This window comes from Schistocerca gregaria, chromosome 7, assembly GCF_023897955.1.
Source record: "Schistocerca gregaria isolate iqSchGreg1 chromosome 7, iqSchGreg1.2, whole genome shotgun sequence".
Lineage (NCBI taxonomy): Eukaryota > Metazoa > Arthropoda > Insecta > Orthoptera > Acrididae > Schistocerca > Schistocerca gregaria.
In genome coordinates this window covers 453,651,816-453,670,892 of record NC_064926.1, presented here as the reverse complement: position 1 = coordinate 453,670,892, position 19,077 = coordinate 453,651,816, and the positions used below count along the sequence as shown (strand labels likewise).

Here is a 19,077-nt window from a genome sequence, read left to right as displayed (position 1 = left end):
ATTCGAACATACCGGTAACGAATCTAGCAGCCTGTCTCTGAACTGCTTCGATGTCTTCCTTCAGTCCGACCTGGCAGGATCCCAAACACTTGAGCAGTACCCAAGAACAGGTCGCACAAACGTCCTATATGCACCCTCCTTTACAGGTGAACTACTCCTTCCTTAAATTCTCGCAATAAACCGAAGTCGACAATTCTCCTTGCCTGCCACAGTTCTCACATGCTCGTTCCACCTCATATCGCTTCGCAACGTTACGCTGATTTAAATGACTTGACACTGTCAAGCAGGACACCAGTATTACTATATACGAGCATTACAGGTCTGATCTACCTACTCGTCAGCATTAACTTATCTTCTTCCCCGTTTAGGGCTAGCTGACGTTCAGCACACCAAATGGAAATTCTGTCTAGGTCGTCTTGTATCTTCCCATAGTCACTCAACTTCTACACCTTACCGTACACCAAGGCATCATCTGCAAAAAATTGCAAATTGCTGTCCAGCCTGTCCACCAAATCATTCATGTATATAGAGAACAACACCGCTACTATTACACTTCTTGGGGGCACTTCTGACGAGTCCCTTGTCTCTGATGGCCACTCGCCGTCGAGGACAACATACTGGTTTCTATTACTTCAGAAGTCTTCGAGCGACTCACATATTTGTGAACTTATTCCGTGTGCTCGTATTTCGTTAACAACTTGCACTGGGGCTCCGTGCCAAATGCTTTCCGAAAATCTAGAAATATGGAATCTGTCTATTGTCCTTCATCCATAGTTTTCAGTATATCGTTGAGAGAGACAAACTGAGTTTCGCACAAGCGATGTTTTCTAAAACCATGGAGATTCGTGAAAATATACTTCTCAGCGTCAAGATAGTTTATTATATTTAAACTGAGAATATGTTCAAGGGTTCCGCAACGAACCGAAGTGATGAATATTGGTCTTTAATTTTGAAGGTCCATTCCTTTACTCTTATTGTATATTGGAGTCCCCTGCGTTTTTTTTTCCCAGTCGCTTGGGACATTGTGCTGGGCGAGAGATTCACGATAAATGCAAGCTAGGTATGGAGTCAAAGCCGTAGAGTACTGTTTGTAAAACAGTATTTGTTTTCAAATCTTTAAGTTGCTTCCCTATCACGTTCGAGCTTCTTCTGATCCGCAAATATGTAAGGTACGTGATAGAGGTCAAGTTTTTTAAATGGAATCATGAACATTTTATTCAAGTATACACTCACCCTCTCAAAGACCTATTAAAAATGTATCACACTGTACCATTTTATCCACGAAACTAGCAGCTATAGTAATGATAAATAATACATAACTTCTCTAATTTAAATAAAATTACATTGCATTTCTCTAACTCAATCATTTACCCTTGTCAAGGCACGTTTGAAAATTTTACAATTTACCAATAAACATTACATGCAGCAGTACTGCACTGCACTGTACAGTAATTGGCTCTTGTTATTGTCCAGCATCGTATATAGTACTCATGACAATGCAAAAGTAATATGGCCCTTTGTAGTGACTTCTACTACATGAAAAACAGAGCGTTTACATAACCTGCTCAAAATGGTGAACATTGGCATTCATACATAGGATCACTCTGTGGACGAAGGAAGGCCTTCATCGTGCTACTACTTCTTCTGTGATCGCTAAGCATTAATAATGCGTTCCTGCATGTCCCCTGGTATTGTTGGAAAATTTCGTAGACGTTGTCCTCGACTGTTCTCCACAGAAAAAAAATCCACTGGTGTAAGCTCCAGAGATAGGGCAGGCCAACTAACCGGCGCATCACATTCAGTCCGCCTACCAGAGTATTTACAGTCCAGAATTCGTCGTGCTCGTAAGGTGTTATGCGTAGGCAATCATTGTACTGAAACCGCATGACCATCCAGAGTTACGGCGTCCAAGAGAAGAGCAAGAGCGTATTTTAAAAATCGGTCATATTGTCTGCCATTTTGGTTGCCGTTTACAAATAAAGCTCCGATAATGGTATCTCCAATAATTGCACAGCAAACATTAACGTCCCACGGATGTTGATGCTCCACCTGTCGGGACATGGTTGATTGTCGATGGACCAATAATCCTTATTTCTCAGACTGACAGTTCCTTTGTTAGAGACTGACTCGTCGTCGGCAAAAGGAACGTTTCCAGTATATTAAACTTTCTTGAGGCTGAGAAGCTTATGCTCACGAATCAGCATGGTATTAGAAAGCATCGCTCGTGTGAAATACAGCTTGCCGTTTTCTCAATAATGTACCATAACTATGGATGAACGGCAACAGGCTGATTCCATATTTCAAGATTTCCGGAAAGCATTCGATACGGTGCCCTATTGTGCTCCATTGAAGGTTGATAACGAAGTACGAGCGTATGGAATAAGCTCTCAGATATGAGAGTGGCTAGAAGTGTTTTTACGTAATGAAACCCAGTATGTTATCCTCGACGGCGAGTGATCATCAGGGACAAGTGTATCGTCAGGAGTGCCCCCGGGGAAGTGTGAATAGACTGCTGTTGTTCTCAATATACATGAATGACTTGGCGGGCACGGGGGACAGCAATCTGGGGACGTTTGCTGACGATGACGTGGTTCACGGTAAGCGTCGAAGATGAGTGACTGTAGCAAGATACAAGACGACTTAGACAAAATTTGTGTTGAATGGCAGCTAGCCCTGAATGTGGAAATGTAAATTACTGCGGATTAGTAAGAAGATCAAACGTGCAATGTTCGGACACAGCATTACTTGTGTCGTACTTGAAGCGTCAAGCCATTTAAATCAACGTAACGTAGCAAAGTAATACGAGGTGGAACGAGCATGTGAGAACTGTCGTGAAAGAGTGGTTCACCTGTAAACAAGACCACCTATAGAACGAGGGTGCGACCTATTCTTGAGTGCTGCTTGAGTTTTTGGGATCCACACAAAATTGGATTGAAGGAAGACATCGAAGCAATTTAGAGGCAGGCTGCGGTAGGTTCGAACAACACGTAAGTATTACGGAAATACTTCGGGAACTCAAATGTGAATACCTGGAGGAAAGGCGACGTTCTTTTCCTTAAAAACTATTGAGAAAATTTAGGGAATCTGCATTTGAAGCTTACTGCCGAAAGATGAAACTGCCACCAAAATAAGATACGAGCAATTAGGGACCCTTTCTATTGCGTCATCAGTCTTCTGACTGGTGTAATGCGGCCCGACACGAATTCCTCTCCTGTGCCATCCTGTTCATCTCAGAGTAGCACTTGTACCCTACGTTCTCAGTTATTTGCCGGATGTATTCCAACCTCTGTGTCCCCCTACAGTTTTCCCTCTTCAACTCCTTGTAGCCTGGAAGTCATTCCCTGATCTCTTGACAGATGCCCTATCATCCTGTACCTCCTCCATGTCAATGATTCACATACTCCTTTCCTCAACGATTCTGCCCAGAACGTCCTCATTCCTTATTTTATCAGTCTACCTAATCTTCAACAATCGTCTGTAAAACTTCTCAAATGTTTTGGTTTTCCCACAGTCCATGTTTCACCATCATAGAATGCTGTACTCCAAACGAACATCCTCAGAAATTTCTTCCTCAAACTATGGTTGTATGTTTGATACTAGTAGACTTCTCTTGGACAGGAATGCCAGTTTTGCCAGTGCTAATCTGGTTTTGATGTTCTCCTTGCTCCGTCTGTCATAGGTTGTTTTGTTACCTGTTTAGTAGATCTACTTCGTGATCATCAATCCTGATATCACAATCTCGCTTTTCTCATTTCTGCTACTTGCCATTACTTTGGCTTTCTTCGCTTTATTCTCAATACATAAACTGAACTCATTAGACTATTCATTCCATTCAGCAGATCATGTAATTCTTCTTCACTTTCACTCAGGATAGCAATGTTGTCAGCGAATCGAATTATTGATATCCTTTCAATTCCATTCCTGAACCTATCTTTTAGTTCCATCAACGCATTGTTCGGTATAGAGGTTGAACAGAACGAGCGGAAGACTACATCCCTGTCTTACACCCTGTATAATCCGAGCAGTTCGTTCTTGGTCGTCCACTCTTATCATTTTCTCTTGGATCTTGTACATACTTTATATTACTCGTCTCTCCCTATAGCTTAGCCCTATTTTTCTCAGAATTTCGGATACCTTGCACCATTTTACATTGTCGAACAATTTTTCCAGGTCGATAAAACCAATGAAATGTCTTGATTTCTCTTTAGTCTTGCTTCCATTATCGACCACAACGGCAGAATTCCCCTCTGCTGCCTTTACCTTTTCTAAAGCCAAACTGATTATCAACTAGCACATTCTCAATTTTCTTTTCCATTCTTCTGTATATTATTTTTGCCACCAACTGGATGCATGAGCTGTTAACTTGATTGTGCGATAATTCTCGCACTTGTCTGCTCTTGCAGTCTTCGAAATTGTGTGGATAATATTTTTCCTGAAATCAGATGGCATTTCGCCAGACACATACATTCTACACATCAACGTGAATAGTCTTTTTGTTGCCAGTCCTCCCAATTATTTTAGAAATTCTGATGTAATTCTGCCTTATTTGATTTTAGGTCCTCCAAAGCTATCTTAAATACTGATTCTAATACTGGATCCCCTATCTCTTCTACATCAACTCCTGTTTTTCTTCCATCACATCGGACAAGTATCCTCCTCATAGAGGCCTTCAATGTACTCTTTCCAGCTGTCAGCTCTCTCCTCTGCAGTTAACAGTGTAATTCCACTTGCATTCTTAATGTTAACACCCTTGCTGTTTAAGTCAGCAAAGAATGTTTCGACTTTCCTGTATACTGTGTCAGTCATTCCAACAATCATTTCCTTTTCGGTTTCTTCACATTTTTCATGCACTCATTTCGTCTTAACTTTCCTCCCCTTCGTATTTATTTCATGCCTCAGTAACTTCTTTTCTGTATTCCTGAATATCACTGAACATTTTTGTACTTTTTTCTTTCATCGATGAACTGGAGTATTTCTTCTCTTACCCATGGTTTCTTTGCAGTTATCTTTTTTGTAATTACGTTTTTCTTTCCAACTTCTGTGATTGCCATTTTTAGAGATGTCCATTCCTCTTCAACTGTACTGCCTACTGAACTATTTCTTTCTGCTGTATCTTTAGCCATAAAGAACGTCAAGTGTGTGTCGTCAGCTCTTAGTACTTCTATATCCCAATTCTTTGATATTGATTCTTCCTGAGTAATCTCTTGAACTTCAGCCTACTCTTCATCACTACTACATTGTGATCTGTATCTGCTTACAATCCAGCATATGATTTTGGAATCTCTGTCTGAACATGATGTAATCTAACTGAAATCTTCTGTCCTCCTCTAGTGATTCTTCAACACAGTATTCGCTACTACTAGCTGAAATTTATTGCACAACTCAATTAGTCTTTCTCTTCTCTCATTCCTTGACCCAAGCCCATATTCACCTCTAATCTTTCTTCTACTCCTTCCCCTAGAACTGCACTCCAGTCCCTCCTGACTGTTAGATTTTCATTTCCTTTTATACACTATATTACCCTCATATACTTCCTCTAGCTTTTTATCTTCAGCCTTCGACGTTTGCATGTATACCTGAACTATCACTGTCGGTGTTGATTTCCTGTCGATCCTGCCAAGAACAACTCTATCAGTTTATATTACCCTATGCTAATCTGACCAGAAATCCTTGTCTTCTTTCCATTTCACTTCACTGTACCCTTACTATATGTAGATTGAGCCTCTGCATTTCCCCTTTCAGACTTTGTAGTTTCCCTAGCGTGTTCAAACTTCTGACACTCCGAGTCTCTATTCGTAGAACGTTATCCTTTCGTTGGTTGTTGAATCTTATTCTCATGGTCACCTCCCCCTTAGTAGTCCCCTACCGGATATCCAAAGCGGGGACTGTTCACTCAACTGGCTGAATCATCAATCGTTAACATAGCTACACACGTTACTGTGGACGGATATTTAAAAGTGCTAAACAGTCGTCACCGGAACGTTATCGAAGACATTTTCTGCCACTCGAGCCTGACCCGTGCGGCAAATGATAACACATTGATAACCGTAATCAGCCCGAGCAGTGAGTTCGTATTGTCCTCTGTTATTAAATGTCTTCGGTTCTCATGCACCTAACAAGTGGGTAGATACCGTTCAACTTCCAGTTAACCTGCTACCAAGAAATATTGCGTATCAGGAAATAGGTGCGTGATTACAATCATTTCTTCAGACCTCTCATGAATGAATGTCAAAGTATGAAACGTTGTTACCTGTAATGTAGATGGCCTTTAACAATTTGTCATCAAAAGTCTCAACATATCGTCTTGTTATTGTCGCTGAGAGTTGAACACCTGTAGATGCAGTTCATACTGCCTACTCGCTGAAGCGGTTCCTCTGAGGTCAAAAAATCTCCACAAAGTACACTTAAGAAATGTAATATTAAATATGTGGGCAGCAATCAGTTTAATTGTATTACGCATACTTAGTACTTTTATGAAATACTATCCACAGACTTGAGATTTGCATACGTGTAAATAGCAAACTTTTATACATAGAAAGTGCAGTCAAATTTATATAAAATTCAGATGTGATTACTCTGCTATTGACAATAAAGTGCCTGGCAGAGGGAACAATGAACTACCTTCAAACGTTCTTTCTGCCGTTCCACTCTCGAATGGCGGACGGGAGAAACGAGCATTTAAATTATTCTGTGCGAGCCCTGATTTCTCTTATTTTATCGTGATGATCGTTTCTCCCCACGTAGGTGGGTATCAACAGAATGTTTTCGCAATCAGAGGAGGAAACTGGTGACTGAGATTTCATGAGAAGAACCTGTCGCAACGAAAAACGCCTTTGTTTTAATGATTGCCACTCCAATTCACGTATCATGTCTATGCCACTGTCTCCCCTATTTCGCGATAGTACAAAATGAGCTGCCTTCTTTGAACTTTTTTGATGTCATCCGTCAGTTCCATCAAATGCGGATCTCACACTGCCCAGCAATACTCCAGTATAGGGTGGACAAGCGTGGTGTAAGCAGTCTCTTTAGTAGATCTGTTGCACCTTCTAAGTGTTCAGCCCATGAATCGCAGTCTTTGGTTTGCTCTACCCACAACATATCTACGTGATCGTTCCAATTTAGGTTATTTGTAATTGTAATCTCTAGGTATATAGTTGAATTACACCCTTCAGATTTGTGTGAGATCGCGTAATCAAAATTTAGTGGATTTCTTTCAGGACTGATGTGAATAACTTTACATTTTTTGTTATTCAGGATCTATTGCCACTTTTCGCACCATACAGATATCTTATCTAAATCATTTTACAATTCGTTTTGACCATCTGATAACTTTACAAGACAGTAAATGGCAGCATCATATGCAAACGATCTAAGACAGCTACTCAGATTGTCTCCTATGCCATTAATACGGATCAGGAACAATATAGGGCATGTAACACTTCCTTAAGGAACGCCGGATATTACTTCCGTTTTACTCTATGACTTTCCTCTATTGCTATGAACTGTGACTTTTCTGACTGGAAATCACGAATCCCGTCGAACAACTGAGGCGATATTCCGTAGGCACGCAGTTTGGTTAGAAAACGCATATGAGGAACGGTGTCGAAAGCCTTTTGGAAATCTAAAAATATGGAATCAATTTGACATCCCCTGTCGATAGAACTCATTACTTCATGAGTATGAAGAGCTAGTAGTGGTCCACAATAACGATATTTTCTATATCCATTCTAAGTGTCAACAAATTGTTTTCTTTGAGGTAATTCATAATAAAACCCTACTGCAACTCAGCGTTAGTGATATGGGCCTGTAAGTCAGCGGATTACTCTTATTTCCCTTTTTGAGTGATTGTGTGACTTCATCAATTTTCCAGTCTTTCCATGAGCGAGCGGTTGTATATAATTGCTAAATATGGAGTTACTGTATCAGCATACTCTGAGAGGAACCTGAGGGTATACAATCTGGACCGGAGCCCTTGCCTTTATTAAGTGATTTAAGCTGCTGTGCTACACCGAGGACATCTACTTCTGTTTTTCTCATCTTGGCAGTTGTTCTTTATTGGAATTCAGGAAGATTTACTTCGTCTTCTTTGGTGAAGGAGTTTCGGAAAATCGTGTTTAATAACTCTGCTTTGGTGGCACTGCCATCAGTGACTTCAACGTTGTTATCGCGCAGTAAAGGTATTGACTGCGTCCTACCACTGGTGTGTTTTATGTATGACCAGAATGTCTTTGGGTTTTCTGTCTGATACTGAGACACGCTTCGCTGTGGAAATTATTAAAAGCATCTAGCATTTAAGCACGCGTTATATTTCGAAATTCAGCAAAAGTTTGCCAATCTTGGGGATTTCGCGTATTTTAAATTTGGCATTCTTTTTTCGTCGCTTCTGCAACAGCAATCCGACCCGTTTCGTGTACCATGGGGGATCAGTACCATCACTTATTAATTTATGTGGTATATATCTCTCAACTGCCGTCGATACCATCTCTTTGAAATATTCCACATATTTTCTACGCTTACATGGTCAGATCGGGAGAATTGGAGGCTGTCTCTTAAAAAGACGTTTAGACCATTCTTATCAGCTTCTCTTAAGTAGATGTACTTTGCCTTTCTTTTTGATGGTTGTGGGTGATACGGTATTCAGTCTAGTAGCAACTGCCTTGTGGTCGTTAATCCCTGTGTCCGTCATGACAATCCATATTTGTCCAGGATTATTTGTTGCTGAGAAGTCAAATATGCTTTCGCAAGCACCTACGATTCGAGTGGGTTCATGAACTAATTGTTGAAAATAATTTTCCGAGAAAGCATGCAGTACAATTTCGGATGACGTTTTATGCCTGCCGCCGGTTTTAAATGTATAATTCTTTCATCGTATCGAGGGTAGATTGAAGTCACAACGACTATAATTGTATAATTTGAAATGAGACTCAAGTTTTCTTTGAACTGTTCAGCAACTATATCTACTGAATCTGGGGTCGGTAAAACGATCTAATTAATACCTTAGTCCGATTGTCAAGTATAACCTCTACCCACACTATTTCGCAAGAACTATCTATTTCAATTTCACTACAAGGTAAACTACTTCCGACAGCAATAAATACTCCGCCGCCAACAGTATATAATATATCCTTTCTCAACACTGTTAGGCCGCTTGAAAAACGTAAGCACAGAACAGTAGAATTGTCTGTCTAATAGACATACACTGGTTTGCGCATAGCGTTGAGGCTGGTGCGACAATTAATGTCTTGTCTAAGAGTAAAGCGTCTGACACTCGAATAAAAAACAAGGAAGACACATTTCTCTTGACAACGAGTTGGTTAGACCCAGAGATAGAGTTCAGATAGACAAGCTCAAATGGGGGGGGGGGGGTACCACAGTTATGAGTATTCATCTTGGGTATTAATAACCACTTCAGCTGTATTTGGTCTTTATTACTGTACCACTACTGATTTCGTGGCGCTAAAAGCCACAACTTCAGGTGGCATATGATTTAATCACAAGCAGCATGTAGATTTGGTTTTTAGCCACGGACGAAATACAGCTGAAGCGGTTATTAATACCCAAGAAGAGTTCAGGTAGGTTGTGGAAGAGACTGAAATTTGGCACCACTGTTCTCCACGTGACTAATCCCGCCTTAAGTGATTTCGGTTTTTTTTTTTTTTTTCATTAGAGTTGGACTGGTAGTAAAAGTGTTGCGACACTCTTCACATCTGATGGGAAAGGAAGATGTGTAGGAAAAGATGAGTGAGCAGGTTCAACACTGTCCGTGGTCCATAATGAGAGCAGATTTTGATGTAAGTTGGAGATGTATTACTGCCTAACAAGTGTTAGCTTTTAACACAGTGAGATGCTTAACACGAGGATTAGGAGTTGCATCTGGACACCCCTTATTTGACATCTGATTTGTTTGGCTGTGTCAAAATTTAATATTCCGCCAGTTAAATTAATTAGGAAAATCACGTAAATAGTAGATCTACGTTGTCGGACGCTTATTTGGACTGTACTCGTTACAAACACCAGTCGAAGGCTTCAAATAGTGTGCACTCCTTGATCGGTACACACGTCGAGTATCCCGTTTTTTTACCGCTAAATCACTGTACAAAACTACAGCAAGTGATCCAGGGACCGCAGCTCGTGGTCGTGCGGTAGCGTTCTCGCTTCTCGCGCCCGGGTTCCCGGGTTCGATTCCCGGAGGGGTCAGGTATCTTCTCTGCCTCGTGATGACTGGGTGTTGTGTGATGTCCTTAGGTTAGTTAGGTTTAAGTAGTTCTAAGTTCTAGGGGACTGATTACCATAGATGTTAAGTCCCATAGTGCTCAGAGCCATTTGAACGATTTGATCCAGCGGTCCTGTAAGCTGCATCGTAGTTCTCAGATCACCACAGAAGTTTTACAGCACTCCTCTGTCCCCCGAAACTCCCCGGATTAAACCCAATCGAGAATCTGTGGGGCTATCTCGATCGGCATGAACTCACCGTCGATACTGAACCGAGCGCTGCTGGCCACGGCTATGGGTTGGCATGGATCCACATCCATGTCTGTCCGTCCAGGCCGAAGTCTAGCAGCGGTCCGCGCTGCAAAACTTGGCTTTCAACGCTTTTGACAAGCTTTGAACAGTGTATATTATGTGATGTATCTACAGATGGACCCGCAGGTCTCCAGCTTCTCCATTTATGACGTTGTCTATGTAGGTTACTAAAGATGAAATACTGATAATTATATACGCTCTGAAGTAATTCCTTGTGATGAGGACAACGATGAAGTCTACGTAAGTCGCATATATATCTTAGCGAAGAGGTATTCGGTGCTGCAACATGTATCATTTGCAGGATCAAATTATACAATTAGCATTGTAAGGAAGAACGTAAGTTTAGAGTTTCACACTTCGTCGGCAATGTGGTCATTAGCGACGGAGTACAAGAGTGGATTGTTTCATGGATGGAGCCTGGATCGATTTAGGGACATCATGGAAAACCTAAATCTCAGTGGCTGCACGGGATTTGGAATGGTGGTCTTTCCGAATACAAGTTCAGTGTGCTAACAACTGCGCCACCTCGCTCGGTATTTAGCATTATTAAAGAATTTCAATAGCGTTAAGTTCTATTTAAATAATAATAAAATGGTGTCTTGGTGCATATATTTAAGCATATATAACGTAGGACCAGTTATTGATCAACCGACACCTAACAAGCGCTGCTATGAACAGTTTAAAACAGAAACCATGAATGACGTTCAAGTCCAATTAATGAAAGTGAAACAAAAGCGAAGCATTTCATGTGGTATCTCTTCCTGTGGAAGAGATACACCGATCAGCCACAATATTACGACTACCGACAGCTGTCCATATAAACCCGTCCAGGCGATAGCAGCATCTCCTGACGAAGAATTTCTGCTAGTCAGACCCACCCACGGTGCATGTAGTATCAGTGAGCGCATTGTCTGTGTGTAGAACAGGGAAGGCACGCGATCTATCTGAGTTTGGACGAAGGCGCATGTGATGACCCGGAGGCTCGGCAATAGCATTTCGGAAACTGCACTACCAGTCGGGTGTTCGAGGAGTACTACGGAAAGTGCCTTCAACACATAGCGAAACCAAAGTTAAACAATGTCCAGACGTCATGGGGTTCGGCGACTACACCGTATTACAGATGTTGGGCGTCATAGGCTGGGCAGACTGGTAAGATAGGACATGTTGCGGAACTAACATCAAAATTTAATGCTAGGCGGATTACAAGTGTGTCCGAGCATACAGTGCATAGAACACTCCAAACGATGGGCCTCCGCAGCACACGATCCTTGCATGCGCCAATGATAACACCATGACACAGGCAACTACGACTGAAATGGCCACGTGACCATCCGCACTGGAAGTTGGCGCAGTGGGAGAGCGTTGCATGATCTGATGATAAACTGTTCATCATGCCGATGGCTGGGAGCGAATCCGTCGTCTTAGAGGGGAAAAGCTCCTGGCTCCTCTACTGCAGGACAGAGACAAGGTGGCGACGGCCCCATTATGCTCTGGGGAACATTAACGTGGGCAATCACGGGTCCATTGGAGCTCTTGCAAGGCACCATGACGGCCAAGAAGTATCTTACACTGGTTCCAGACCACGTATACCCCTTCATGACTAACATGGTTCCCGACGGCAGTAGTGTTTTTCAGCAAGGTAAAGCGCTATGCCACAAGGCCAGGCGTGTGATGGGGTGGTTCGAGGAAGACAGTGGCGAGATCCAATTGATGTGCTGGCCCCCCAACGCGCCACATCTGAACTGGATCCAACACATCTCGGCCGTGATTGAATGTGGCGTTAGAGCTCATCGACTCCTTCCCGGAATTCACGGTAATTAGGTGCCTTGTGTGTGTAGATGTGGTGCCAGTTACTTCCAGCGACCTACCAAGGTCTCATTGCTTCCGTGCCACAAAGTATCAGCTTTGTTATCCGTGCCTAAGATGAATATACCGGCTATGAAGTAGGTGTTCATAATGTTCTGGTTGATTAGTTTAATGAAGGAGGGAAGGGGAGGGGGAGTTACAAAGGTGAAGGTAATAAACCTCTCAGCTCTAGGGCAATAGCCGTGAAGGTCATTTTCGTATAGATTATCTGCAGTGTCTCTAAATCATTCTGGACGATAGCACTGTCCACTTTAATACCCCATCTTGGTCCACTGGGAACTTGTGCTCTGTGATCTATGACACATCGACGGGTCAAAAATTGCCAACTTCCTTTATCTGTCCAATATCGCAAACCACTCAAGTATACAAATGACGTCCCGATGAAATTATTTTCTCTGATGAAATTATTTACTCGATGGTTTATATTTGCTCACAGAACGAAACGTTAGACCTTGTGACTACAGAGTAATTTGCATTGAAGCTACATATTCAAACAAAGTACAGCTCACATTAACTGTCTTACAGAAGTCATACAACTTAGGCTGTAGGGTATGACCGCTATGTTTATTCTTATTTTATCTATTATTTCTTTGTCAGTCAGTCAGCACCAGTGGTCTGTGGGTAGCTTCTTCAACTAATATTCAAAACGCCATTGGACCCTGGTTCAAAGCCAGATATTCCTTAAACTTTGAATAAAAATTATCAGCAATTGCGGCGACGACTGCCGGGATAAGTCACCTTCGCTCTGCCAACGGCTTTGTCAAAGAGGGCGGAAGAACGGACAGCGGTTCAGGGTAGTCTCTTGTCTTTGAGTGAGAAACTGCCCCTGAAAGGCGGAAGAACCAACAGTGAGCAACGGCATGAGGATCTAGAAAACAATGAAAATCACTACATTAAATACAATGTGTATCCACAGGCCATGTGACCCGTAATTGAAAAAGTGCCATAATGATCCCTTCACTGGCAAAATATTCCGGACTGGTCCACCATTCGCATATGCGGAGGGGACAGCTAATGGGGAGGTCACAATGAGATAACAGATTCAAAGATAACGTTCTACTACATGGGGCGTGGAATGTCAGAGGTTGAACGTGGTAGGGAAGCAATAAAATCAGAAAAGGGAAATGCTAAGGCTCAGTCTAGATATTGAGGGGGTCAGTGAAGTGAAATGGAAAGAAGACAAGGACTGCTGGTCACATGATTATAGTGTGATATCATCAGCAACAGAAAATGATGTAAGGGGAGTAGGATTCGTTAGGACAGGAAGGTAGGGTAGAGAATGTGTTGCTGTGAAGTTTTCAGTGATAGGGGTTTTCTCATCAGCACAGAGAGCAAGCCAGCACCGGCAACAATAGTTCAGGTTTAAATGTCGATGTCACAAACACAAGACTGGGACAGAATGGAGTACAGGAAAATAAAACTTACACAAGAATACGGAGCCTGGAAATTTGCGAACAAGAGTAAAAATGACAAAACACTTGAAGATTGAAGATACACCTCATGAACTGACACAAGAGATCTGAGAAATAACCAAAGCTGCAAAATGTAAATATGGTGGAAAGTGTACCTTAACGTGTGAAAAACGAAAAGAAATGGTGTGCATGTCGTAAGCAACACTTTTTGGTCGCTACTATCTAGAGACCTTCTTTTGCTAAATCTTATTTTTTATTTACTCGTTTCGGATATGGCAGAAAAGGTTTCTACAGTAATTTTATGATAGGAGCCAGATGACACGATACTTTGTATTACGTTTTTTCCTCTGACTCACTGGTGATGAACCACTAAACACGTGAATAAAAACGTTTTAACAACAATTGGAGGACGGCCGGGGTGGCCGTGAGGTTCTAGGCGCTTCAGTCTGGATACGCGTGACCGCTACGGTCGCAGGTTCGAATCCTGCATCGGGCATGGATGTGTGTGATATCCTTAGGTTAGTTAGGTTTAAGTAGTTCTAAGTTCTAGGGGACTGATGACCAGAGATTTTAAGTCCCATAGTGCTCAGAGCCAACAATTGGACTCTTGTTACTAGTGACCAAAAAGTGGCGATGAAGACACACTCAGTATTCTATAATGCCCGAAGGCCTCCTGGCCGAATTGCGTCGCAAGGTAGACGGAAAGGAAACTGTTAATGAGGTCATTAGATTTCGTTCCGTGCATTACTAACAAATAGTTCTGATTTTGCTTAGAAAACAAATGCCCAAGTTGTTATTATCAATCTGTTACCCATATCTTCGCAGCGCACACACGAAACGAGAATTATTATATAACTCCACTCTATTTTAGCCTAATGCAGCAACAGTGGTTCAATGTTCCAACAAGAGAAAACAGTCTCTTTTGCAATTGTTTTATTAATAGTGATGCGTTTCGCGCGGTTAGTGCATCTACAGACAATCTGCAGTTAGTATTAGTAATCCTGTTACTTTATTCATTAACCTATCTCGCACCGATCAGTGGGATAGCTAACCTAAACGTGAGACGTGAGGTGATTCATATTTGGCGACTGCACTCTTCGCGTTAACTACATCATATCAACACCTTTTAAATATGGGTAATGCAGTCTCCGCTGTTCAGGCAAGTGAATCGCTTTACTTCTCCCCTTTAGCTTTGCTATCCCATTGATCGGTGCTAAATAGGTTCGCGAAGAAACTGTTATGTAACAATATTGTTATTAGCAACTACTGATAATCAAAAAATGCATTAACCGTGTGAAAAGCTCACCCACGGGGGTTTCGTTCTCGGTTTTCCCCAATAATTTTTAAGTCTTTGTCTTTTCGAACTTTCTCCTCCCTCGCCACACTATATCTTTACCATCATCTACCCTTACCCCTCTCACACTCCCTCCATCCCCTCCCCTCCTCCTTCTATCTACCCATTTAGATCGATATTTCAGTCCATCTTAATAGTTGGCAGTTCACTGAAATAGTTATTTTCTACGTTACCACTTGTTTGTCTATTTTTAATTTTTAAGAGTATTTTATTGCACTGCATCATTTTAATTGTCTCTGTTCAGCATTTACTTTATTTCATTCCCTTTTTACTTTCAGTGCCGTCACTCGGCGCTTCACTAACAACAAGTTTAGTTCTCACGTCGATTTACTGTGCTGCCCACTCGTATCAGCATATACGTTGTTTAGAGTGGTGTTTGTTTACTACTAATCTATATTCGGATTCTAATCCTGAACTCTCCGAAATTTTATTTCTTTCTGATCTTGAAATTCTACTCCTTTAACACAGAGATTTTCACTTGTCATTTCAGACTTTTCTATGTTCATACCTTCGCCATCATATCAACGATCTTAAATATGACTAATGCAGTATCCGGTGTTCAAGGCAGGTGAAGCACTTAACTTCTCACTTTTAGCTTATCTGCCCTATCGATAGGTGCCGGACACGTTCGAGAATAAACTGTTTTGTAACAAGATCGTTATTACTAATTACAGATAATCTGGAGATGCACTAACCGCGCGAAAAGCGTCGTTGGTAATAAAGCACTTTCAACAGAGACTGTTTTTTATTTCCAGAATTATCAGTTTCACTGGAAATCATATACTCAGAAAGATACGCGGGGTCTTTATCAAGATGATGGACACGCTATTGTCATTCATGTGATGTCGCAATTTGTGTGCCTCTAATCAGACGCTGTGAAGCTTTCATTTACGTATATATACAGGGAGCAGCGCCCCGTCCTGGCTCAGTGGTGAAGATGCGTCCAACCTCGCTGCTAGCGCTGGCCGTCGTCGTGTCTGCGAGTGCCGTTTCGGCCTCAGTGATCCGGCCCCAGGCCCGGCAGGTACAGGCCGCAGTGCGTGCTCTCCACTCTGTACATTAGCTGTCTCTGGGACCTGCTCTCTGTTTTTGGTAGCTTTTTGTAATTAAATATTTATATCTACATCTGTCTTCATGCAGCCAACATTAGCATTCAATTGATATAGTGATCCTTTGTCGCAATCAGATCTTTTTAGAGTCAAAGAAATGTGACTTTTCAAATTAAAGCACGCCTTGTGTTTTGAAAAATACTTTTTTGTTCCCAAATGTCTTGTTCGCATTGGATGGACTTAGAACAGTTTACCAGTTTCGACTCTTGTGACGCATCATCAGAAGCAATAACTTGACATTAAGTGACAGAAATGGATGTTAGATGACTACTCGCCATGTTACTTTTTTAACAAAATACTTGTTCTGATGATTACATACGGGTCTAAAACAATTCTAAATAAAAACTTCTTTTCACTCTCGCGGTGTAGTTTGGAATACCGTTGTCTACATACCCGTACACGTGCCTCCGCTCCAAACAATTTGAAACGAGACTACACCGACCAGGCAACATGTTTCCTCAGTCATCAACAGTCCAATGTCGGTGTTGTCGGTTCCAGGCGAGGCATGAAGCTCCGAAATCCGATTTCGATGATGTCTCGTTGAATGGTTCGTACGCTGACAATTGCTTAACGCCCAGCATTGAAATCGGTGGCAGTTGGCTGGACGGTTGCCCTTTTATCACGTTGAACGATTCTGTTCAGTAGTCAATGGTCCCGTTCTTGCAGGACCTTTCTCCGGCCGCAGCAAAGTCGGAGATCTGATGTTTTACCGGATGCCTGATGTTCGTGAAACGGTCGTACGGGGAAATCCCCACGTCATCACTGCCTCGGAGATGCTGTGTCCCATCGCTCGTGCGCCGACTATTACACCACGTTCAAACTCACTTAAATCTTGATAACCTGCCATTGTGGCAGCAGTAACCGATCTAAGAACTCCGCCAGACACGTATTGTCTTATATATTACCAGTGCCACTGTAATTTCACTGATGGTGAGTTACTCTGGTCATGCCACTCAGGTGCGATGTGATCCTGTTGTCATGTATCAGATTTGATTGTACATTGATACTGCTGCTGCGGAATTGAATAAAATGTCACTAGCTCCATTTCGTTTCCTGCCAAAAGACACACTACAAAATTTTAATACGGTTTTCCTCTTGGCGTTACGAAGGAAAAGCACTTTAAAATGTGCCGACATATTTCTATAACAGGAATGAACTTGGTGATAAAATTTTATTATATGGAAACAGGAACTAGATGAGAAGGATGGAAGAACACGACACAGTTCTGAAGTCCTAAGTCCAAGTAAGGTACTTGGAGTGGATTACACTCCCCAGGCTAGGTGCACGAGCACAGGACCTCACAGAACTACGAATAAAATGCATTGACAGTACTTGTTGTGCACCTCACAGTTATCTGTGAGAGCGACATCTTGAAATACCCTACAAATCTTCCAGACGGAGCACGAGAAAAGGCTGGGTTGTTAGTTTTTTACTTCCGCTGGATCATTTTGCAAATATATTTAGTGTAGAATCCAATCTCTTGCCGCAAACATACTGCTACAGTTTGCAACTGCTCATTTTTATGAATAACAGCATACCTTAAGAAACAGCCGTACATATTTGTTTGAAGTATTAAAAAGGGAAAATATTATTCAAAGAAGTAAATTTACGCATGAAATATTTATAAATTTCGATACATTCATTTCAGAATTGTAAAAGAAAATGATTCAACAGAATCTGAGTCTTACGAACACAACGCACACGGAAATATACAAGGTTCATTGTTGTAGAGAAAAAGGAACACGTGAAAAAGAATGTAAGGCAGAATATATCACAAGGGTTCCATGCCACGTTTTTCAGAAGCTCTAATAGTACTCATTTTTTATGTTGTAGTACCTAATCTGTAGTGGAAGTTGATTTCCATAAAATATCTGCTTCTCAGAGCTGCAGCTCTAGTCAGTATGCAGTGCCATTTCAGTGCAGTGATGCTGTATTCGCGTTAGAAGTGTAGATGAACTGCTCTCTGTCATCCGTCCTTGGTCTCAGCTCCTTCTCCATGCTTCTGAAAGAGTTTACTGTCAATTACAGTCTGGTTTTTGCGCCTGTTTCCTTACTTTCCTGTTTGGTTTACCACGTAAGGGTCGAGTAGTGTGATCACCATATTTCTTCCAGATTTTTGAATAGCCCCCGATTTTTTACTCTTCATACATTTAGTTCCAAGATGTTGATCGTAACTCTTGTTGCAGTTAGAGTATGCGGTCGCTACAACTGAGAATGGAGTCGTGCGAGGTGAGGTACTGACTTCGCTCAACGGGACGCCCTACAAGCGATTCCTCGGCATCCCATACGCCACACCGCCGACTGGAGACCTCCGCTTCAAGGTGAGTGCCACGGTGAGGTCTTGCTGCAGACATCAGTGGATAGGTTTGTAGGCCTTAACTGCCTTTACCGTGTTTCAGTACTTATCAGATTATTTATCACTTGGCCACATATAGCGGGTGATCAAAAAGTCAGTATAAATTTGAAAACTGAATAAATCACCGAATAATGTAGGTAGAGAGGTACAAATTGACACACAGGCTTGGAATGACATGGGGTTTTATTAGAACCACAATAATACAAAAGTTGAAAAAATGTCCGACAGCTGGCGCTTCATCTGATCAGAATAGCAGTAATTAGCATAACTAAGTAAGACAAACCAAAGATGATGTTCTTTACAGGAAATGCTCAATATGTCCACCATTATTCCTCAACAATAGCTGTAGTCGAGGAATAATGTTGTGAACAGCAATGTAAAGCATGTCCCGAGTTATGGTAAGGCATTGGCGTTGGAGGAGGTCTTTCAGAATCCCTAGAGATGTCGGTCGATCAC

General features: G+C 41.8%; 1 protein-coding gene across 1 annotated transcript in view; it reads left to right on the top strand.

Moving 5' to 3' along the window:
* The first annotated feature begins 16,084 nt into the window (after positions 1-16,084).
* LOC126281984 (juvenile hormone esterase-like) overlaps positions 16,085-19,077 on the top strand; it is a 49,222-nt gene continuing 46,229 nt past the window's right edge. The window contains exons 1-2 of the mRNA XM_049981367.1: positions 16,085-16,180; positions 18,452-18,586. Of these exons, the coding sequence (XP_049837324.1) occupies positions 16,094-16,180; positions 18,452-18,586 (222 nt within the window). The 5' untranslated portion in view covers positions 16,085-16,093. The remainder of the gene's footprint in view (positions 16,181-18,451; positions 18,587-19,077) is intronic.